At 38.6% G+C, this 23,078-nt stretch overlaps 3 protein-coding genes across 3 annotated transcripts; all 3 read right to left on the reverse strand.

The window, feature by feature from the left end:
- Nucleotides 1–585: 585 nt before the first annotated feature.
- On the reverse strand, nucleotides 586–7,939 carry LOC138304805 (kelch-like protein 24). The gene is made up of 2 exons (XM_069245104.1): nucleotides 7,616–7,939; nucleotides 586–4,481 (listed from the first exon to the last, which is right to left on the reverse strand). Exon 2 carries the CDS (start codon nucleotides 4,473–4,475, stop codon nucleotides 2,682–2,684), a length of 1,794 nt encoding a protein of 597 aa, XP_069101205.1. The 5' UTR covers nucleotides 4,476–4,481; nucleotides 7,616–7,939; the 3' UTR covers nucleotides 586–2,681.
- A 1,997-nt stretch (nucleotides 7,940–9,936) lies between these two features.
- LOC138304806 (general transcription factor 3C polypeptide 6-like) lies at nucleotides 9,937–13,446 on the reverse strand. Its single transcript, XM_069245105.1, has 5 exons — nucleotides 13,282–13,446; nucleotides 12,915–12,995; nucleotides 11,392–11,503; nucleotides 10,906–11,037; nucleotides 9,937–10,525 (listed from the first exon to the last, which is right to left on the reverse strand). Exons 1-5 carry the CDS (start codon nucleotides 13,330–13,332, stop codon nucleotides 10,236–10,238), a joined length of 666 nt encoding a protein of 221 aa, XP_069101206.1. The 5' UTR covers nucleotides 13,333–13,446; the 3' UTR covers nucleotides 9,937–10,235.
- Nucleotides 13,447–16,262: 2,816 nt separating this feature from the next.
- LOC138336397 (uncharacterized) lies at nucleotides 16,263–18,533 on the reverse strand. Its single transcript, XM_069285880.1, has 2 exons — nucleotides 18,386–18,533; nucleotides 16,263–17,513 (listed from the first exon to the last, which is right to left on the reverse strand). Exons 1-2 carry the CDS (start codon nucleotides 18,480–18,482, stop codon nucleotides 16,594–16,596), a joined length of 1,017 nt encoding a protein of 338 aa, XP_069141981.1. The 5' UTR covers nucleotides 18,483–18,533; the 3' UTR covers nucleotides 16,263–16,593.
- Nucleotides 18,534–23,078: the final 4,545 nt, after the last annotated feature.

Here is a 23,078-nt window from a genome sequence, read left to right on the forward strand (position 1 = left end):
GCTAGTATATTATCAGAATAGAAAAGTCTGCGATATCAGTCTTTTGACTTTCAAGCCAGCAAAAGTTACAAAACAGTTTTAGGTCATTTGAACTTGAACAAATAAAAGAAAATCGATTAAAATTATTTTTCCTGTTCTAGTGTGACCCTCATTTCAATTTGGTAAGACTTCAGGAGTTCTTTCCCTTTGTGTACAAAATTAGAATAGGATTTACCTTCTCTAAGTGTTTGTTTTAGTATAACAAAAAAATTCAGAATCCTACTTTTACAAACTTCTTAGTGATTAACTGAATTACTGTCTGGTTGATTTCTGTCAGAGCTTATATTCAATTAATTCCTGCTGAATCTTCAGGTACAATTGAAGTCGTAATAAGTAATTAATGCATTGTATGTACTTGGTTTATATGACACCTGGGTATTATAATATATTAATGTTATCAAGGTTTAGGAAAATTGGCTCACATTTATTGCATGTAGTTATTGTATAGGAAAATGATGTCACAAATGGATACACTTGCAACAAAATCAAATTAATACCCCATGTGTTGAATGTTATACTATACAAATAACTACAATATACCAAGACTCAGAGATTATAGATTCTTTAATATTTAACAACTGTTCACAGTTAACACAAAACAGCACAAAGCAGATCAACGCTACCACAGTAGTCTACATAAAGATCCTCCTTGACAACATCCTTTTACTACTGATATTGACTAGTTACTATGCAACAGCATTGCACAGAATTGTTCATCCACCTTTGTAAAATATAAAACAAACATAATACTTATGTTATTATCTGTATATAATAATTATTATTACAATATACTGTTTAATATTAAGCATAATAATATTTAAATTGTATCTTAATCTATGGACTAGCACTAACACTTCATTTGAATTTGCCTCTGTCCAGTTGGCTATGAATGCCAACTGTAAGATGTCCAGTGCTTATACTTAATAAGAATAAAGAATTCATTATTGTGAAAGACGGAACAGCCATTCGAACAGCCATCTTCCATGATCGCTGGCACGACAAATGTGTCGTCACAATGGTAATGACTTCATAATAAGCAGATGGTAGTTCATATACTGATGAATGCCAACTGCGCTTGGTTTAGGTTACATAGTGGGACTGCTGTGAAAATATAAATATATCTCTATGATTTCCAACAAGTCTAATTTTCACTAACCTTGTATATTTAAGAATGTATGTAATACAGCAACTTAGCTTATAACCAAGGGTATACCCCCGGGTATTCAGTACATTATTCTCTCAGAAAGAAAATACTCTTGAATTGGCTATATAGTGAAATTAGTCATTTACAGCTTCTTAATTACTCATAATGACATGAACAGATCCTTGTAAATTGAGAATTGTGAGTGATTAAAATGCTACATGTATATATACAAAAGTATCATAATCTGGTGAACAAACCTGATAAGAAAACCTTTGTGGAGTATAATGAGTATATCATCAATCTGTTGTTTCAATATGAACAACTTTGAAGCAGAAATCAGTGACATGATATATGATGCTTTTTCTTAACAACTTGAAACTATAATTACATGAACACCATTTATCCCCAAAATGTGGAACTATCTTGTAGATGCCATTTTACTTTGTTTTTGTAATTAGTGTGGAACTATATGTATCCAAGGACGTATATGAGAAGGACAAGTCACACTGGGTTTTGGGGAAGTTCAAGAGCTTTTGTGTTTGTGCACTGACCGTGACGTTGGGCGATGACTGATTTTCCTTTGATATCCGCCGGCGCAGCCTTTGATGTAGCTTGCGGGTGCGAGGGTTACCGTCTTACTTTCTGAAGCTGGCCATCATTTCATGGGCTGTCGTATTTTTTTTAACGAAAATTTAAGACATATCCTCTAAATCTTCTGTCTTTAAATCAAGTTATAAACGTTTTGAAATTTAATAAACTCTACATTGGTTTTCATTTGACTCAATAAGACAAGTATTTGTTTAGAAAAATGGTTTTTATTCCCGGTTCATAGGCGTCTCGCGTGGTGTTTAGTAATGTAAAGAGACAGTCATGAATCCTTTTCACTTATAAATCCTTGATGGATCTGTTATATATAATTAGCTAGTAACATCCTAATCAGTATCACTATGATGATATCCACCCCTGTACTATGTCATAGTAAAACATAAAGGTTCTACATGTAACAATGTAGTCTGAATCTTTGATGCACAATAAAAGAAATCGCCTAATCGAATAAAGGTACCTTGTAATGGCTTTGATGATGGACATCACTGATAAGTATAACCTTCAAAAGAACTTTCAGTAGGCCTGTTATTGGTCAGTCAGTAGCTCCTGAAATATGTTTAGTTTACCTGACATTTGCCCAGGGGTGGACATCAATGACTGTGATGGTACCGTACTGTTTATAGCTGTTTGATTTGGTGGGAAGAACATTTCGTGATTTCCTCTTTGATACATATTCACGGGGAGAAATATTCGTTAATAAATTATATATAACAGTAAAAAGCTGCACATTGATAATATAGGAATATTTAACTTCTCAGTCTTTCCATTTTATACTATACAGTAGCCCCTGGAGTTTCAGAGATTATCTATAGAAGAAACCACTCTATATGTTGTTCAGTGACTAATTCTGTATCTAGTGTGAAGCACAGTACTGGAGTATAAATACAACAAGTTAACTACTAGCTTGCACCTGGTGTGGAACTACTTGACTGATACCACTTTGGCTAGTCTCTGGTTCCTTCTTTTTGTGCAGCATGATTCTTACACAGCCATAGGAGTACATTGGGATAGGAGTATTCCCACAGATCTCCCAAGCATTCTCAGCAGGATCGAAACACTCAATGATGTCCGTGTATAAGTTGTCCTTTGCCCCACGTCTCCGTCCACCAAATGCATACAATTTCTCATCTAGAACAGCTAAACTCACAAAGTCACGGGCACAACTCAAGTCAGGTAGTACATCCCAGGTGTCAGAATCGGGCGTATACCTAAAGCAACCCTCCAGTCCAACCACATAGATCTGTCCGTTTAATGTAGCCCCATTCAGGCACATGTCACTAGCCGGAAGTGTGCGCGTTAGTAAAGTTGTAGTGTTAGTAATGGTGTCAAAACACTGAACAACATCTGTGACGATTTCCTCACTGTTTTTTCCTCCGAATAGGTAGATCTTTTTGTTGTACGACACATAACCCATGTTCTCTACAGGGTGAACAAGTGTCCCGATTTCTGACCAGCAGTTACTCAGACTTCTCCACATCTCGATGGAACCGAGAACATTGTACTCATCAAACCCACCTAACACATAAATGCAGTCGTCCACTACCGTCATTGCATGCCGTCTTCTTGCGTGCATCATGTTAGAACCACGAATCCACGTCTCGAACACACTGTCATATTTCCAGAACTCTTGGCTGCGAAGCCCACCCGACACATAAATATTGTCCGCATAAGAACACACAGCAAATTCATTTCTCTTCTTGAAGGGAAGTTGCTTTAGGGTGGTGAAATTTTTAGTGTCAGCACGGTAGCTTTCCACTTCATTGCTCAGTCCATCAGAAAACCGCCCACCCAATAGCACAGCTGTTTCATACACTGGGCAGGAGAAGCGGGGTGTGATCTGAAAGGATGGAAGACTATTGCGTCTAGAATGGACATTATGATAGGTTATAGCATGACTGTACAGCTCTATACCTCTCTCGTCCTGTGTCACATGAGGCGACTTAGAGACAACATCAATGAGATATATTTGACTTAGTAATGGAAATTTGATGCACTCCAGAATTTTAAACCGGAAAGATTTTCTATTCTCATTGTCCTGTTCATAGTCAAGCCATTTAATGGAGCTCTCAAACACTTCATCTTCAGAGCTACATTGAAGACGCCTATCACTGAGCAGGTCAACCACACACTCTATTGACAGTTTTGTGAAATCTTCGTCTTGTCTGATGCTCTGAAAATGGAGACAGGCGTACTCCTTGGCAAACTCATACAGGGGTCGATGAGCATGACTATCCCCCAATGTCAAGGCTGCCAAACAGTTTGTCTCATTCATATTCTCCTTAAAAAACTTAAGGCAGAGATCAACAAGGGGAGAAACCTGAAACAGGTATGCCTGGCGGAACAATTCCTCGACAATACTCACAGTAATCTGTACTCGTCCAGTATAGATAAAGTGAAGCAGATATTCAAACACATGAGCATCTATTTGTTTTAAGTCAATTGTATTTTTGAAAGATTCCTCCATGCCAGACGAGAACATGCATTTGAAGTAGGCAGAACCTGCTGCCAATATAACACGATGACATGGAAACTCCTGCCCGTCCACACGCAGTGTGATATCACTGTATCCTCCCTCTGTCCGGAACGATTCAAAATTATTGATGAGACTGCCTGAATGTTCATCACTTGCATAGCTAATAGACGTGTCAGACGCTGATAAGCTGCTCATGGAATCAGACTTTTCCATTTCTTCCTGTCGGATAGAAAAAGAAAATCATATTGAATGGCATGCAATTACAACTACTGTATTCGACCCAATAAGCGCCCCTGTCCCTAATAGCGCCACCCCCCACTCCTTTTTGATGGTTCAATTTCACTTACTTTGAATTAAATACAGACTGAAACTATGAAAATTGTGTAGGTTTCTCTTATTTGGAACTTGGGTTACACAATGTCAATATTCATTTTATATGATACCATGTATCAAACAAATATCCTATTACACATGTGGGGAAGTTTTGTACATGAATGTGAGCATGGATGGTGTAGCCATAGGCTTACTACAGGAGAATGTGATAAGGGTGTGTGGATGTGTGATAACTTTTCAGAATTGATTTATATGTGTTATTCACATGTTACCGTCGCTGGGATTGATCTTTTGTTGTCTATCTGTTGTCCATGTTGTGTAGGTGCATTTCTGTCGCAGGTCAAATGTTGTGTGATTGAATGAGAGTTAGGGTGGGTGTTTCAATGTATCGTGAGCACCGATTGGTCTGTGTGCTTTATGTATTTTCTTGTGCATGTGTGTTTTACAGGTAGTACAGAGCTCCTGAGCTGAGACTACTTCGTTGTTGTGTGTTAGCTAAGTGGACTGACTGTGTTGGTGTTTAAGTCCTTGGTGCACTTTTTATCATATTAGAAAGAACCAGGTTAGCCGTCACCTGTCCAGGAGACATAAGGCACCGGAAGCAGAAAGGCTTAATATCAGGGAGGAAAGTGTGCTTAACCCCAAATTGATACCAGCAGGCATGCTGAGAATTCCGGGCCATTAAAGAGGGCCCCGCCTCCCATATCTGATGAGGAACTGCTGCAGTATGTGGATGAGCATCCTCGATACTCCAGGGGTTCCGATCACTTTCGATCACTACACCCCTGGACTATCGCATAGTGAAATTGAAGGCAGCTCAGCGGAAAACATTTGACCAATCACAGGCTAGCAAAGATTTCCTTTGAAGACTACAGAGAGAGAGACGTCTAACATCAAAGCCACACAGTCAACCACAGTGTACCGTTATATGACTCTTTTGATGTACATCAAATGACTAAATTACCTGTTCTATTCTGTTGCCTCCAATTTTACTATGAGAAAGTCCAGGGGTGTAGAGATGGTAAGTGATCGGAACCCCTGGAATATCGAGGATGGTGGATGAGATGTGGCATTGACTGTGATTTGTGTGTTCATAAACTGGTATTTTGTGCATTGTTGCCCTTTACTGTGGAAATTGTTAAATTTATACATTGGTTGTTTATATATTGTTTATACACAGATTTATTTTTGATAAAAGTTATTTAAGTTTTATCTGTTATTAAGTTGTTGAAGTTTGATAATGACATTACTTGAATGTACATTATATATAAAGATAAAATTATTATGATCGTGTTAAATTGTTTATTTTTATACTTATCATATTGTCCATTTATAATTTCTATACAGGTTGTTGAGAGTATTTTTTTGTTTTTGTTTGTTAGCCTGTAGGAAAATAGTTTCTGAAAAGAAAGGGTGGTGTGTGGAAGTTTGGTACATGAATTTGAGCATGGATGGTATAGGCTTTCTAGGGGAGAATGTTGTAAGGGTGTGTGGATGTGTATTAACTTTTAATTATTGATTTATATGTGTTATTTACATATTACCGTTGCTTGGATTCATCATTTGTTGTCTTCTGTTGTCCATGCTGTGTATGTGTATTTACGTAATGGGTCAAATGTCAGGTGAATGAGAGTCAGGGTGGGTGTGTGAATATATCGTGAGTACCGATTGGTCCGTGTGTTTTATATATATAGTTTTGGGCTCACACTAACTTTCCAGTTTACTTAGCAAAAGTTGCAAAAGTGATTTTTTTTTCTCTTTAGCGAATAAGAATTCCATTTTGCAAATTGTGCATTGACAGCATTCCATAATGAAAAACATGAAATTACTAAGAAGCATCAAATAATGTATTTCATGCAACAAAGAAAAGTACACACTTACAAAAGATTCTGATAATACATTAAACCATACTCTGTCGTGCGTATTGTTACTTTATATCCCTTCAACATTAAAATATATATGGTACAGTAACTGATTTAGACTTGCTAAGAAAGTAATGTGACTGATAAACACGATGTTTGAAGCTTTTGTCCGCGTGATTGGATAGCGGGTGTGTGAAGAAAAACTTTAGCATTTTTTGCAAATAAGGATGAATTTATTTTAGCAATTAGCAAGATCGATTCGTTATTAACGCAAATGCGAATAAGTAGCGTACGTGAGCCCAGAGTTTCGTATGCATATGTTTTTTACGGGTAGTACAGAGCTCTTTGAGCTGAGACTACTCCGTTGTCTTGTATGAGTGAACTGACTGTGTTGGTGTTTGTGTCCATGGTGAGTTTATGTAATATTGGTTATATGTCTGCACTGTCCTAGTGTTGTATTGTTTGGGAAGAAGCTGGAAGCTGCTCCCTTATGTGTGTGCGTCCCTGCGGCGTCCTATAGTTAATGGGTGACGTGTGTGTCTGTCGTTATATGTAATGTTGTAATTACATATTGTATGCAAAAAACCTGTTGAAATGTTTATGTGAGTTGTTCATTTCTTTGAAGGCTAATAGACACCCGAGACCCTAGCCAGAACCTGGGTCACGTGTGATGGACGATACGCCTACCTATGTACATGTATGATAATATTTTCAAAATATACTTTGGAGTCAAAACTTACTAAACGTTGTGAAATTTAATAAACTTGACATGTTTCTTTTGACTCTTTAAGACAAGTATTTGTTGAGAAAAATGGTTTTTATTCCCGGTTCATAGCTGTCTCGCGTGGTGTTTAGTAGTGTAAAGAGACACTTATAACGCCTTGGTATAAATAGAATCGAAGCTTATATAAAAATTCAACACTTACGAGGAAGTACATAATTTCAATAGAAAGTAATTAATAAAGATCGAATGAAGCAAGTAGAGATACACAACATGAGTAGGATCTAAACATACATTGTCGGTTCGATGTGGCATATTCGTGGAAACGAAAAAAATAGAAGCATACCACAGGGTAAGAACATCAATCATTGACCATCCTCATCCAGAGGCTGGTCGTACAGGTACACAAATAACACATTATGATGTCGTATACGTACCTTAACTGTGTATATATGTAGTTGTTAATGACAATACTAAAATCGCCACAGACCAGGCATCATTCACACAGCTTTTGCATTTTGGCTAGCATGTCTAGATCTAGGTGTCTAGGCCCACATGTGCTTGTCAACTTTTCAATAAAATTAGCCGGACATTAGCGATTCAGCAGGGGAGGTCACTCTAGAGTGGAGATAGCAATCGACAAATTCCGGTCATTTCCGTCACTACTCGACAATCACATCAGCTCAATCATAATTTTCTTTAGTCCGCTAACCTGCCTATATTATTAGTCTTTTTTTTTAATTTGCCTACATATTAGGTCAAAAGAAAAAGGCCTAATAATAAAGGCAGGTTTAGCGGACTAAGTTTTCTTCGGCAAGTAAAATGTTGCACACATAAACCCTTGATAATAAAAATATACATTGTATGTTCGATATTTTTCAATGTATATATGTGATAAAATATATGTATATATGTTCAATATTTACTCAGATACATGTGCGATGTTTCAAATGTATATATACATATGCGATATTTTAAATATGTATGTGATTATTGTTGTATACAGAACTTTAGATTTATCTAGTAGCCCGAGACGCTCTGGTCCTGACACCAGACTTGGACATTATGTGGGATAAACGTCTGGTGTAGGGCCAGAGCGCAGTGCTATATCCAAAGGTGGAATTCGCCGACACCGTTTGGTATCGCGCCAGGAAAATTCTTCAGATCCGGATGATTTTGTTCTGTCACTGCCAACGGTGACGAAAGGCAACCTGGTTCATCTAGTCAGTACACGCACATCGAAACGTTGTTTGCTTTTGTTTTATATTAAAATATGTGAAATCAAGACACTATACACACTTTTTATTTGTGAATATTAAAGAGAAACTGGATTCAAACACACGTTATAAATTTTAACAATTCTCTTCAAAGAGAATACCAATTTGGGTAGCGTCACGATGAGACTCCCTAACCTCACCCCTTCGATCCTTCTGTCTGTCAAAATTGAAATACGATCAATGGTTATGAAGTAGCCCGAGATACAACTGTTTGTACATGTGATAATGTTGAAGTCTGGTGTCAGGGCCAGAGTATCTCGAGTGGCCTACACCAGACATTAATCTGTGATACAGTCCAAGTCTGGTGTCAGGGCCAGAGTATCTCGAGTGGCCTACACCACACATTTATCTGTGATACAGTCCAAGTCTGGTGTCAGGACCAGAGTATCTCGGACTACACCAGACATTTATCTGTGATACAGTCCAAGTCTGGTGTCAGGGCCAGAGTATCTCGAGTGGCCTACACCACACATTTATCTGTGATACAGTCCAAGTCTGGTGTCAGGGCCAGAGTATCTCGAGTGGCCTACACCAGACATTTATCTGTGATACAGTCCAAGTCTGGTGTCAGGGCCAGAGTATCTCGAGTGGCCTACACCACACATTTATCTGTGATACAGTCCAAGTCTGGTGTCAGGGCCAGAGTATCTCGAGTGGCCTACACCAGACATTTATCTGTGATACAGTCCAAGTCTGGTGTCAGGACCAGAGTATCTCGGACTACACCAGACATTTATCTGTGATACAGTCCAAGTCTGGTGTCAGGGCCAGAGTATCTCGAGTGGCCTACACCAGACATTTATCTGTGATACAGTCCAAGTCTGGTGTCAGGGCCAGAGTATCTCGGCCTACACCAGACATTTATCTGTGATACAGTCCAAGTCTGGTGTCAGGGCCAGAGTATCTCGGACTACACCAGACATTTATCTGTGATACAGTCCAAGTCTGGTGTCAGGGCCAGAGTATCTCGGACTACACCAGACATTTATCTGTGATACAGTCCAAGTCTGGTGTCAGGACCAGAGTATCTCGGACTACACCAGACTTCGTCCATTACAGTCCGTCTGGTTCCCACATTTATCTGTGATACAGTCCAAGTCTGGTGTCAGGGCCAGAGTATCTCGGACTACACCAGACATTTATCTGTGATACAATCCAAGTCTGGTGTCAGGACCAGAGTATCTCGGACTACACCAGACTTTTATCGGTGATACAGTCCAAGTCTGGTGTCAGGGCCAGAGTATCTCGGACTACACCAGACTTTTATCGGTGATAATGTCTAAATCTGTTGTCAGGGCCATTGTGTCTCCGCGGAGTATTGGAGTTGTCTTTAGATACTTTTTGACAACCTGGATACTCCATGGGTTACTATTACTGACGGTGGACATAACGTCAGTGATAGTTACCCCTGGAGTATGAGGATGACTACCAGAGGGCAGACGTCATCCAATGATGGGCTTAATATAAAACACAACAACTCAAACATTTTATTTGGTTATCATAATTATTATATATATCAGGTTCCCTAGAAATTGATATAAAACACAACAACACAAACATTTTATTTGGTTATCATAATTATTATATATATCAGGTTCCCTAGAAATTGATATAAAACACAACAACACAAACATTTTATTTGGTTATCATAATTATTATATATATCAGGTTCCCTAGAAATTGATATAAAACACAACAACACAAACATTTTATTTGGTTATCATAATTATTATATATATCAGGTTCCCTAGAAATTGTCTAGATTCACTATCCATCTGGATCACATTGCAGTGTCTGATGTAAGATCTGGGGCGGCACCAGAGATGTCAATCTTTGGCACACTAGACACTTCCTTAGACATGTCTATTTCAGACTCTAAACCTGCACTAATTGTGTCCGTTTGTGGCTTAGTCCTGGTACTTTGTGTGTCTGATTTTGGACCAGTAGTATCATGTTTTTCCTGGACTGGAGTAGAACCTGTGTCCACAGACATTGGTATTGAGTCTACACTTGAATTGGTAGCATCTTTTTCTTTATCACTTTCAGAGATAGCAGCATCTCTGTCAGAATCTATAACAAAAGCCAAATTGAATTTGTTTGTTAAAAAAGAAAGGTCACAGAAAGAGAGGTAAAAACTGACATCATGAAATTACCTAATGCTCATAAGTCATATATAACTTATTCAATGAAGGTAAAATACATCAAAAACTAGCTGTTGGGGATGATGAGCTTTGAGTACAAATTACAGGGAATCCATTTTTTTTCACTGTGGCCAAAGGAACAGTCACCTCTCCAAGAACAGGCCACCTCCATGTTGCTTCACTATGGTAAATGGCTGAAATGTCTATATACATATTGTACATGAACCGTCCCTTTTACTTATTTAAGATACATAACTACAATAGATTTGTTCCTAAGACCAATTCTAAGGTGAGAGTTTAACAACATACCTTTGTCAGCCTGGTCGCTTGCTGTCTTGGAGACAAACACCCTTGACATGTTCAGTTTCTTGTCTACTTTACAAAGAAACTCCAGATTTTTTGTTGGATTGTCGGCCATCTCATGGAACTTGGTAGGACCGTCTGTAAACAAAATTATCTGATATCACCAGACTTATGTAATTTAGTATACTGTATAATGGGCTAAGACTGCAATTTTCAGCTATAGATTGCTAATTATTTTAGTACAGGTATAAAAAAAATTACCAAACTGACCACAATGAAGTTACATGAGGTGAGTTAATGAAGACTATGAAATTGAACAAAAGCTTTATAGGAGGGCACCTTTATAATCAAGACATCTTTTTATTTCCCAAACAAGTCAGCATATCTCACATCATAGATCGATCATCCACAATATTTCAGCGGATACAAATGTATAAATATCGTGTATATCGGCCTTCTATCAAATAATTACATATTGTAGCTATGACCTACGTGTGACTACATCTCCCTGAGTGAAGATGAGGTTTGTCCCCATGGTGTCCGCATACTCCCCGGAGAATGTGTACCGGTCCAATTGTAGTAGCGGTCTATCTGTATTTATACCCTGTCGGTAAAAGCAACACACTCGATCGTTTCTAATATAAGTATAAGTATAATACTGGGTCAAGGTCTATAACTCGGCCGGCCATATAACACTACCCAATTTCAGAAAAAGTATGATTATTAACAAACCGTATAGGATATGATAATAGGAATACTCTCAATCGACAGCCAGATAATTTATCTTTAATTTGGTATATGATACAATATATATCATGCCGTATAAATGTCACTAGGTATCCAGAAACATCGGAAAACAGCCAGATTTCAACTGGTCGGACACTGTGGTGTCCTCCGATAAACACGCCAGGGCTCTAATGGGTAGCTCAAAAACCACTGCATGTCAACATTTCAGCTTCATAGGAATTAAAGTTTGGTAAAAAACAAACTTACCGGTATGTTAGTGTTTAACTATAAACCATCCATTTGCTCAATACAGCCTTTTGAAATTTCCGATTGAAAAAATGTGTGTCTCTAGCCGTCATGTTGATATGTGTGTAGTACATTTGTTTTCTCGGCGTTGATTGGTCAATTAATTTTCGAGAGCCAATCAACGCCAACAAAACAAATCTACTGCACACATACTTACATGGCGGCTAGAGACATAAATTTTTCAATCGGAAATTTCAAAGGGCTACGTTAGGCAAATGGATGGTATTTATCCATGGATTTACTAACCGGTAAGTTTGTTTTCTACCAAACTTTTATTCTTATGACGCTGAAGTGTTGACATGCAGTGGTTTTTGAGCTACCCATTAGAGCCCTGGCGTGTTTATCGGAGGACACCACAGTGTCCGACCAGTTGAAATCTGGCTGTTTTCCGATGTTTCTGGATACCTAGTGACATTTATACGGCATGATATATATTGTATCATATACCAAATTAAAGATAAATTATCTGGCTGTCGATTGAGAGTATTCCTATTATCATATCCTATACGGTTGGTTAATAATCATACTTTTTCTGAAATTGGGTAGTGTTATATGGCCGGCCGAGTTATAGACCTTGACCCAGTATTATACTTATACTTATATTAGAAACGAACACCTGTGGTGTAAGCAACACACTCGATATTTAGATACGGGGTCAAAATATATTCGCGGTTATAACAAAATTTAAATCAATTAAAATTTCGCGATTTAGCTGAAAGACATGAAAGTACCAATATATTTCACCTAATTCTCAAATTTTCGCTACATAAGTAATGCCCTGCAAAACAGCGAAAAAATTTCCCAGCGAAAAGTAGCGAGGGATTTGTGGCACTACAGTACGACATTAACAGTATATGTATTAATGTTGCTAAAATTTATATAATTATTGGTGAACGTACAAGAAAAAACTCCACACAAAAATTGCATTACTAAACAAGGTGGTGACGGATGTAGTAAAATTCTGTATAAGAATATATACTTACCAGAACCTTACAATCACCGCCACACTCCGATATGAAATCGCTCTCCAAAATACCAGACAACTCGACGACAACTGTGCTTTCCTAAAAATATATAGATAGCATACGAGTTACCTCCCTTACATCAGTAAAACATACATTTAACGACAATAACATGTTCATCTGGAGACAAAATGCAGCGATGGGGGACACCTGGTTTGGATGTCTGGTTAAAAACACAAACTATTAGTTCATCTTGTTTCCTATCATATGTGAATGTCGTGATTAGAGACATATCTGGTTGCATGTGCACATTTGTATATGATCATGATGAACAAAAGTAACTGTACAATGGACTTCGTGGTTTGCTTCATATAATCCACCTTCTTACCTCTTCTTCCCATTCACCGGCCACGTCCGAACTTCCTGAGAGACCTGCCATGTCGAACGATTAAGATGAAGCTACAAAGCAACTCCAGATAGCATACAAACGGTATTCGTGTTCAACCCACATGTTTTTATTTACACCGGAACCCGCCAATTTGGAGGGGAGACAACTCGCGCATTACATTTAAAACAAGGTTAATCTGGAAATTTATATATTATGTACAGCACATGGATCTGTGGATTAGTTACAGATTATAAATTCATGGACCTACCAGAGTGTCCTAAGACCATTTTAGACATTTTAAAGGTCTAGATAAAAAAAATCGTACTCTACTGGGTACTATATTCTGGTAGGTCAATGATTATATAGCCTGTAACTAATTTTCAGATCCCTATGATCTATGATCTACAGAGTAATTTTCTAATATTCGGTCACGTCATATTTTTAGAATTTTTACTACACATTTCATGCAGTTTGAAAAATACAAGTATGAATAAATTTATTGTGTACCGATATCTTTAAATATGTTCAATATCGAAGATGTTCAATATCGAAGGTACAATTTGAGAAATAAATAAGTACTGTATTTAATATTCATACATTGTTAATCAGTCATCCGTCCGTCCTTGTATTTAACGTCTCTTTGTTTCGGGTTAGAATAACATTTCATCCTCGGTAATCTGTAGATAAAATTTACCATCTTTTTTGTGTCTAGATATTAGATATTATGCCAAATAGTTAAAAGAACAATCAATTTATAACTTTGATAGCATCTATATTATAGGTCTAATAGTTATTTTGTTTGAAGGATAAGTAAAAAGGAATTATACATGTATTTTCCCGAGCTGTGAACAATTATTATGCATTATCTTTCTAAAATACTAAGGATCAAAGAAGTAATATCAACAGGATTTTCCAGATAACACGGGATTCAATCAAACGTAAGTCTGTAGGATACGAATTACTTCAAATAGTAAATATGGGACAAGGAAGTAATTCCAACCGTGTGGACAAAACAAAAATTGACAAATTTTCGAGGCTTTCTAAAATACTAAAATATCCAGGTTAACCAACAGTTTATGTCATCAAAATTCATAATACGATTCAAAGCATCAATGACTACAGCAAAAACCGCTAAATTACATTTTCCGGGATGAAAGGCTACCAGGTTTGTTCAAATCTATGACCTTGACCTTCAAGGAATCAAATAGGGTAAACTCTTTGGCTGACTTCTTGTCAATAACTTAGATGCTTAGTGACCTGGCCTGTGGCATTCTGTAACGAAGGACATCCGGAACTCCTCGGGGAATAGACGTGTATTTTCGGGATAATACCCGATGAGCTCAGGGTGTTATGAAGGATTGCCAGGTTTGTATGTATTACTACATCTCAATTTCACACACAAATCGACGATGCTTCTATAACGAATATTGCTGGAAAGCCAAGAAAATTTCAGAGTTTTATAATTACATGTAAGTAATGATTAATTTTTAACAAGAAGTAACATCCGCTTTAATATATCGATGAACGCGATGTCAGACAGCACGAGTTTGGCTTTACATGTTAACCCCATAAGTCATAATCTTGATTTTATCGTTATTACTTCTTAATTTTCTCTACTTTGCCTTGAAATCTTGTTAAAACCAGATTAATTTTTAACAAGAAGTACGACACAGCACATCATACTGACGTCACCAGCTACACCAACTCGATATTTATCGCAAAGAGATTGTAAAAGTTGTATAATTGACAGAATTCCCCAACGTAAAATTAATTCCGAGAGCAGATTTCCTCGGCCATTATTTCGTATTTAAAACATGTGCTTCTTTTAAAATGTCAAAGAGTAAGCTGATGAACAAGTTTGATGCCGAAGCTTCTGTTGACACAAGTATTGATTTGTTAAACATTTTAAAGCCTAATACGGCAACCGAACTGCCGTTGTGCTTCGGAGACAATTCACCTACATTTGGTTGGTAATGAAATCCTGGAAAAGGGTGTAAAAGATCTGTATTTACATCAGCAGTTCCTATTTGTGGACACCTTGACATTCATTAACGGTGATGATGAGAGAAAAACAACTTGATGTTCGTTACTATGACGTCACAAAAGTACAAAACATGATAGAAGGCAAGCGTAAACTCAACAGTACTGCACCACAAAACAAGTTTAGGTCTTAAACTGCATTACATGTACTTAAGTCAGTGTTCTGTCGGCGTGTGTCACCGACTAAAGTCAGTGTTCTGTCGGCGTGTGTCACCGACTTAAGTCAGTGTTTTGCCGGTGTGTGTCACCGACTAAAGTCAGTGTTCTGTCGGCGTGTGTCACCGACTTAAGTCAGTGTTTTGTCGGCGTGTGTCACCGACTTAAGTCAGTGTTTTGCCGGTGTGTGTCACCGACTAAAGTCAGTGTTCTGTCGGCGTGTGTCACCGACTTAAGTCAGTGTTTTGTCGGCGTGTGTCACCGACTTAAGTCAGTGTTTTGCCGGTGTGTGTCACCGACTTAAGTCAGTGTTCTGTCGGCGTGTGTCACCGACTAAAGTCAGTGTTCTGTCGGCGTGTGTCACCGACTTAAGTCAGTGTTCTGTCGGCGTGTGTCACCGACTAAAGTCAGTGTTCTGTCGGCGTGTGTCACCGACTTAAGTCAGTGTTTTGCCGGTGTGTGTCACCGACTTAAGTCAGTGTTCTGTCGGCGTGTGTCACCGACTTAAGTCAGTGTTCTGTCGGCGTGTGTCACCGACTTAAGTCAGTGTTCTGTCGGCGTGTGTCACCGACTTAAGTTAGTGTTCTGGCGTGTGTCACCGACTAAAATCAATGTCCTGTCGGTGTGTGTCACCGATTTAAGTCAGTGCTCTGTCGGCGTGTAAAGTTTTAGAAGTTCGTCCTTTTTTATTCGAGTGTTTGTGGTTTGATGCCATCGCTTAGGAGTAAGATAAATATGTGCTATACTTATCTTACTACGTTTCTCTTGCTTAAAAAGACTAAGTTTTAATTGAATTAACATACGAGAAAACACAACGTTCTATAATAACAGTCTGGATATTTTGGTTCCTGGAATTTGGCTCGATCTCCATTTTTATAATACTTTATAATCAATTTCATTCAGGGTCTTCACATTATAGCTGATTACGTAATAGTAAAAACTATTCGTTTTTCAGAGGATGCTATTCCCTCTTAATTTCACGTACATGATATTCCCGCCAGCGTAACCACGATTTCAACCCGGGCAACTCCCGCTCACTTACAATAACGTTACCCTTTCTACGAGAAACATTCATGGTATACATGTTGAGATCCATTGTAAGTTTGATCTAAAGTATCATGGTTCTTTGTTAGAAAGTAAGCGTTCTTTCATGGTGTCCATTTCTGCCTTTGCCGACAATTCGGCCTGGTCAGCTCTATAGACACATGCTATGAATATGACAAGCAGAAACCCCGCAAACACTAAACATACCATGACAGTGGTAATGGGGTGTGTAAAAAGGGAGTTGAGAACTACTTCCGATTTTGATGGAGGGGGCATTAGTTTCACCACGTACCGGGCTACTTTCCATGTCCGTGTGTTTTTTTGTTTATGAGACACAGTACATGTCCAGACACCTTCAAACGTTTTATTAGCATTTGCGAATTCGTCTTCATTCGTCTGACTTGCTGGTGTCTTTGAGCGAAAGACCTTTCCATTAACCGACCAGGTTCGAGTCGCAGAAGGAAACAGGTACCCCAAAGGGGCACTGTGTGACTGAAGGTTTAACGGTCTTGTTTCCTGAACACGTATATTGGGTTCACTCGACTCCACAATCAGTGTAAATAACGCAACACTTTTGAATTGCTCGGGTTCGTATTCGATCCGACAAATATAAACACCTTGATCAGATGGCTTTAAGTTTTGAATCGTCAATAGTCCCAACTGGTAAACCATGCGGTCACTTTCGATCTCTAGGGCATTATAGTTGTGGATCCACTGTCGAGATGCTCGCGCGTATTGTTTAAATATGGCCTTTGTCGCCTTGGTGTCACAATCGAATTCAACGAATCCACCGAAAGGTTTTGTGATACTATGACACTCTTCAGCAAGTGATTTATCTACCATGTAATCTAAGTGACGTTCTAATGGTAGATTTGCAACAGCCTTTCGAGGATACCGCCTATGGTCGCGAGCTCTCTCAGTTTTGCTTGCATTAGTATGTTTCGATGCTTGCAAATAAAACGATGCCGTCTTGTCCTTCGGTGGGAGCTTGCCTACAATGTAGAAGAAAGATACTGTGCAGTTTAGATAAAGCTAGCCTCTCAATGTAAAACCAAAACTTAAAACTAAGTTACATGTTTCATTGCTAAGATACAAATTTCATAGGATGCTCGTCTCTTTCTGCTCGGAGATAGCTGCAATATATAATACGAATATCTACTTCGAAAATTTAATTGTAAACATGGCACACATTTTGCTCTTGTGCAGCCAACAGTCAACGTTTTCTGTACTACAGTGCTATGTACAGTAGAGTGGTTGCCTGTCGTAGTATTTCTACTCTCCGCTAATTTACATTACAATGCTGGCACATGATCTTGCGCACCTAAGAGTTTCATAGCCGATAAATAATTCGATAAATATTCATTTATTGTTATATTATGGTGACAGCAAGGAACAAACATTTATTTTTCAGTACCTTCCAAAAATTTATGGTATTTTTGCAGTTTACCAAAAATAAACGAAAAACATTGACCTTACACCATGTTGAAACTGGAAGTAAACACGGCACATGATCTTGCGCAGTACACTAGGCCTACTATCCAATTTTAATTACAGTATATTATGATATTCAATTTTTAGCTGACCATTCAAATTTCAATGAAGAACAAAATATTTGAATTATAAATCAGCTTGCAATGTCCAAACATGTCAAATAAAAACATGTTGGCGACTTTTTAAATCACACGACACTTTCCGCCATTCTTCCACTATGGCCCTATTGTAACACAGCACGTCTGCATCTTAGACTTAAAACTGAGATTGTATTAGAATTAACATTGCCATTCTGTACTTTTTATGTCTTTATCAAAATTAGCTGAAATTATAAGTGCACAAGATCATGTTCCTTTCCTGTACGTCGTCCTACCTTTATCATTTACATCTCCGAAAACGCAACATGTCACAACCAATGAGCAGATATACAGTAGATTCATCGAAATAGAACTTAGTCCAAAAACAAACATTTCGTCTTTGTTTCCCTCTTTGAGAATCGGGCACTATTTGTGATGACGCGATCTATGACGCTATAGAAATTTGCGCACATTTTGAAACGTCATAATAAAATGACGTCACGTGAAGCTTCCCATTTTTCACCGAAAATTTCATTGAAAACAGGGCAAGGAATAATATTAGTATTCGATCAAATTGTATAGATTGTGTACATGTATTCAAAGCGTACACATGTATCTTTCACATAGACTTGCTCCACAGGGAGAAGTGTAGTAGGACTGAACCTACGTCCGCCTCATATACCCAGATTCTGTTTGGGGTTCCGTATTGACAAAGAAACGCCACATTTAATACAGTTAATTAAAGAGTTTATTAACACAGTGGCGTAGGAAGATGAAACGTAATGGGGGGGCAAAGGTCCTCAATATTTTGTAACACCCCCCCCCCCCCGCCGTCGCACCTTCAGGAGGAGATTAACTCCCAACCATATATGCTTTATGTACATTTTTCATATATTTAATCCTAGTACACATTTATAGACAGTGGGGTCGCTAAAAGGAAATTAACGAATAATTAACAAAGATTTTGGTGTTTTAGGGGTCTGAGGGTGACCCCCGGGAAAAATATTGTAATTTAGAATGGCTGAGATGAGTTTTACAATGTATTTTGATGATTTTGCGAGCGCCCGAAAGCGCGAGATTTTGGTGGGTTTTTTTTTATTTTTTTTTTTTTGGGGGGGGGGGGGGTCTCCCCGGAAAAAAAATTACGATTTAGAATGGCTTAGATGAGGTTTTATTTACGATGCATTTTGATGAATTTGTGAGCGCCCAAAGGCGCGAGAATTTGGTGTTAGGGGTCCGGGGGTCTCCCCCGTGAAAAAAATTACGATTTAGAATGGCTGAGATGAGTTTTACGATGTATTTTAATGATTATAAAGCGTTCTTAACATGGTAATTTTTCGATTTAAAGCTACCTGCATTTAGAAATGATAATTTTGTCGTCATAAGTTTTTACATTATGCAACCCTACTCGATCTGAATATACCGGCTTCACACCATCGGCACATTGTTGTCTAACATAAACAAATGAATTTATTGTCTCGCTAAGACATATAAATAAATTGATCTTTTAGAGACATTTTTTAAAAATAGTACATAGAATCCCTTGATGGACATTTTTAGTCTAGTTTGTGTGCATTGAATTTTTACTATTTTAAGATGCCCCACCGCTGACAAATGGTATTTTTTCATTATCAAAAACAGGAGTAGACGATTTAGTATTTTTCTTCAGTAACAAAAGTTACTTACTTTACACATTTATCACCATTGAAAAGTTTGAGCTTCTTATTTTACTTCAAGTTAAAAATATGAAAAATAATTAATTGCATCCCGAAAAAATTCCATGTCACTATATTCTATATGAAATGAAGTACTGATTGCGCATGCATCAATGGCGAAACAAATCATCTTATTTTTGTGTGTGTTAATTAGGCATATATATACACGACTAAACACCAATTATTATTCAAATGATGAATATCATTTATACTCTGTCGGCGGTGGAGCATCTTTAAGGTTTGGCATCATGTGCTTGAACGTTTTAGGAAATGCGCCGCGCAGCGGAAAATTTTCTGGAATGAAGTACGAAAAATGTGCAGGAGGACCCTTTTTCTTTCAAATAAGCATTTTTTAGAAAATTTCAGTCGGCGAAAATGGGGGGGGGGCAAAAAGACATGTTTGCCCCCCCGTCCTGGGGAACGGGGGGGGGGGGGGGGGGAGTGCCCCCCCTGCCCCCCCCTGCCCCCCCTGCCCCCCCCCCCCCCCCCTATCATTTATACTCTGTCGGCGGTGGAGCATCTTTAAGGTTTGGCATCATGTGCTTGAACGTTTTAGGAAATGCGCCGCGCAGCGGAAAATTTTCTGGAATGAAGTACGAAAAATGTGCAGGAGGACCCTTTTTCTTTCAAATAAGCATTTTTTAGAAAATTTCAGTCGGCGAAAAGGGGGGGGGGGGCAAAAAGACATGTTTGCCCTCCCGTCCTTGGGAACGGGAGGGGGGGGGGCAGTGCCCCCCCCCTGCCCCCCCCCCTGCCCCCCTTGGTTATTTCTTAAGTTAGGATTAGACATTCACGTGTTTTAAGAGTACGGCTCTTAGCCTCTGTGAGTTGTCTAAGTATTTATTTCTTGGATTATTTGATTATAAGATATGAAACACATAAGTTTCAAGAGTGCGGCTCTTAGCCTCTATGAGTTATCATTGTATATATGTATTTTATGAAAAGCTTAGGAAAGACTCTCATAAGTTTCAAGAGTACGGCTCTTAGCCTCTGTGAGATGTCAATAGTCGATTTCTCAGGAAAGACTCATAAGTTTCAAGTTAGCCTCTGTGAGATTACTGGAATTATGGAGATTGTAATTCTTATTTAACACATGTTGTTACTTTCTTAGTTATATAATATGTTCTTTAACTTTTATTACTGACTTGAGTCTTTTATTATACTGGATTATTTCCGGATAAGCAATCGTTGAGACTTATAGTCTTAACCTACGGATCATACAAAATATAAGGTTACAATAGAAACTGCGAACTGGGTACTGGGTACTACCTGCACGTTACCAGGGAATACTTAGGAATACCGCAACCGGATCCGGTTTTGTCACAATATTGCTTCATATTGGTTTCATCCTGGAAATAATCAAGCAAGCAAAATCACTATGATAACTATACCAGTAACGTCGGTAATTAAAGCCATTCTTTCCATTCAGCAAGAACTAAAATATCGTCTGATTTGTTCTAGTGTGTCGTAACCAAAATGGCTACCTCCGTAAAGCTGGTTATCAACATCTGATATAGTAACTCTACAAACTGTTGTCATCACGACGATAATACTCCATTGCACTACAATCGACACGCAATCGCCACCATATGTATGAGCATGTTACGGGGATTTGTATACATGTGTGATGTCGAGCTTCAATTTGATTAGCTGGCTAAAATGAAAACAAGAGGCCCATGGGCCTTAACGGTCATCTGAGTACCTTGGCAATAATCATATAGCAAATTAATTAGATATAGTGTCACGGTTGCCATCTTCGATTGGGGATCAACCAGAGATGTAACAACACTTTGTTGGGACCATGTCAGGCTCCTTTCATGCAAGTTTCAGCCAAATTGAACCGGTAGAACTTGAGAAGAAGTTCAAAATGTGTTTTCAAGATGGCGGCTGTGGCGGCCATCTTGGATTTCGGATCAACCCGAAAAATAAGAACACTTTGTCGGGACCATGTCAGGATCATTTCATGCAAGTTTCAGCCAAATCGCACTTTTAGAACTTGAGAAGAAGTTCAAAATGTGTTTTCAAGATGGTGGCTGTGGCGGCCATCTTGGATTTTGGATCAACCCGAAAAATAACAACACTTTGTCGGGACCATGTCAGGATCATTTCATGCAAGTTTCAGCCAAATCGCACTTGTAGAACTTGAGAAGAAGTTCAAAATGTGTTTTCAAGATGGTGGCTGTGGTGGCCATCTTGGATTTTGGATCAACCCAAAAAATAACAACACTTTGTCGGGACCATGTCAGGATCATTTCATGCAAGTCTCAGCCAAATCGCACTGGTAGAACTTGAGAAGAAGTTCAAAATGTGTTTTCAAGATGGCGGCTGTGGCGGCCATCTTGGATTTCGGATCGACCCGAAAAATAACAACACTTTGTCGAACCATGTCAGGATCATTTTTATGCAAGTTTCAGCCAAATAGCACTTGTAGAACTTGAGAAGAAGTTCAAAATGTGTTTTCAAGATGGTGGCTGTGGCGGCCATCTTGGATTTCGGATCGACCCGAAAAATAACAACACTTTGTCGGGACCATGTCAGGATCATTTCATGCAAGTTTCAGCCAAATCGCACCGGTAGAACTTGAGAAGAAGTTCAAAATGTGTTTTCAAGATGGCGGCTGTGGCAACCATCTTGGATTTCGGATCGACCCGAAAAATAACAACACTTTGTCGGGACCATGTCAGGATCATTTCATGCAAGTTTCAGCCAAATCGCACTAGTAGAACTTGAGAAGAAGTTCAAAATGTGTTTTCAAGATGGCGGCTGTGGCGGCCATCTTGGATTTCGGATCGACCCGAAAAATAACAACACTTTGTCGGGACCATGTCAGGATCATTTTTATGCAAGTTTCAGCCAAATCGCACTTGTAGAACTTGAGAAGAAGTTCAAAATGTGTTTTCAAGATGGCGGCTGTGGCGGCCATCTTGGATTTCGGATCGACCCAAAAAATAACAACACTTTGTCGGGACCATGTCAGGATCATTTCATGCAAGTCTCAGCCAAATCGCACTGGTAGAACTTGAGAAGAAGTTCAAAATGTGTTTTCAAGATGGCGGCTGTGGCGGCCATCTTGGATTTCGGATCGACCCGAAAAATAACAACACTTTGTCGGAACCATGTCAGGATCATTTTTATGCAAGTTTCAGCCAAATCGCACTTGTAGAACTTGAGAAGAAGTTCAAAATGTGTTTTCAATATGGCGGCTGTGGCGGCCATCTTGGATTTCGGATCGACCCAAAAAATAACAACACTTTGTCGGGACCATGTCAGGATC

Source organism: Argopecten irradians, chromosome 12 (assembly GCF_041381155.1).
Source record: "Argopecten irradians isolate NY chromosome 12, Ai_NY, whole genome shotgun sequence".
NCBI classification, from domain to species: domain Eukaryota; kingdom Metazoa; phylum Mollusca; class Bivalvia; order Pectinida; family Pectinidae; genus Argopecten; species Argopecten irradians.

What these genes read in the sequence shown, in the direction of transcription:
- LOC138304805 (XM_069245104.1), bottom strand. Translation starts at nt 4,475, where the DNA reads ATGGAAAAGTCTGATTCCATGAGCAGCTTATCAGCGTCTGACACGTCT.
- LOC138304806 (XM_069245105.1), bottom strand. Translation starts at nt 13,332, where the DNA reads ATGGCAGGTCTCTCAGGAAGTTCGGACGTGGCCGGTGAATGGGAAGAA. An exon ending in GCGGTGATTGTAAGGTTCTG is followed by an intron (nt 11,504 to 12,914) that starts GTAAGTATATAT and finishes TTTTACCGACAG; the next exon opens with GGTATAAATACAGATAGACC. An exon ending in TCAGGGAGATGTAGTCACAC is followed by an intron (nt 11,038 to 11,391) that starts GTAGGTCATAGC and finishes TTTTGTTTACAG; the next exon opens with ACGGTCCTACCAAGTTCCAT.
- LOC138336397 (XM_069285880.1), bottom strand. Translation starts at nt 18,482, where the DNA reads ATGTTTGTTTTTGGACTAAGTTCTATTTCGATGAATCTACTGTATATC. An exon ending in CGGAGATGTAAATGATAAAG is followed by an intron (nt 17,514 to 18,385) that starts GTAGGACGACGT and finishes TCTACATTGTAG; the next exon opens with GCAAGCTCCCACCGAAGGAC.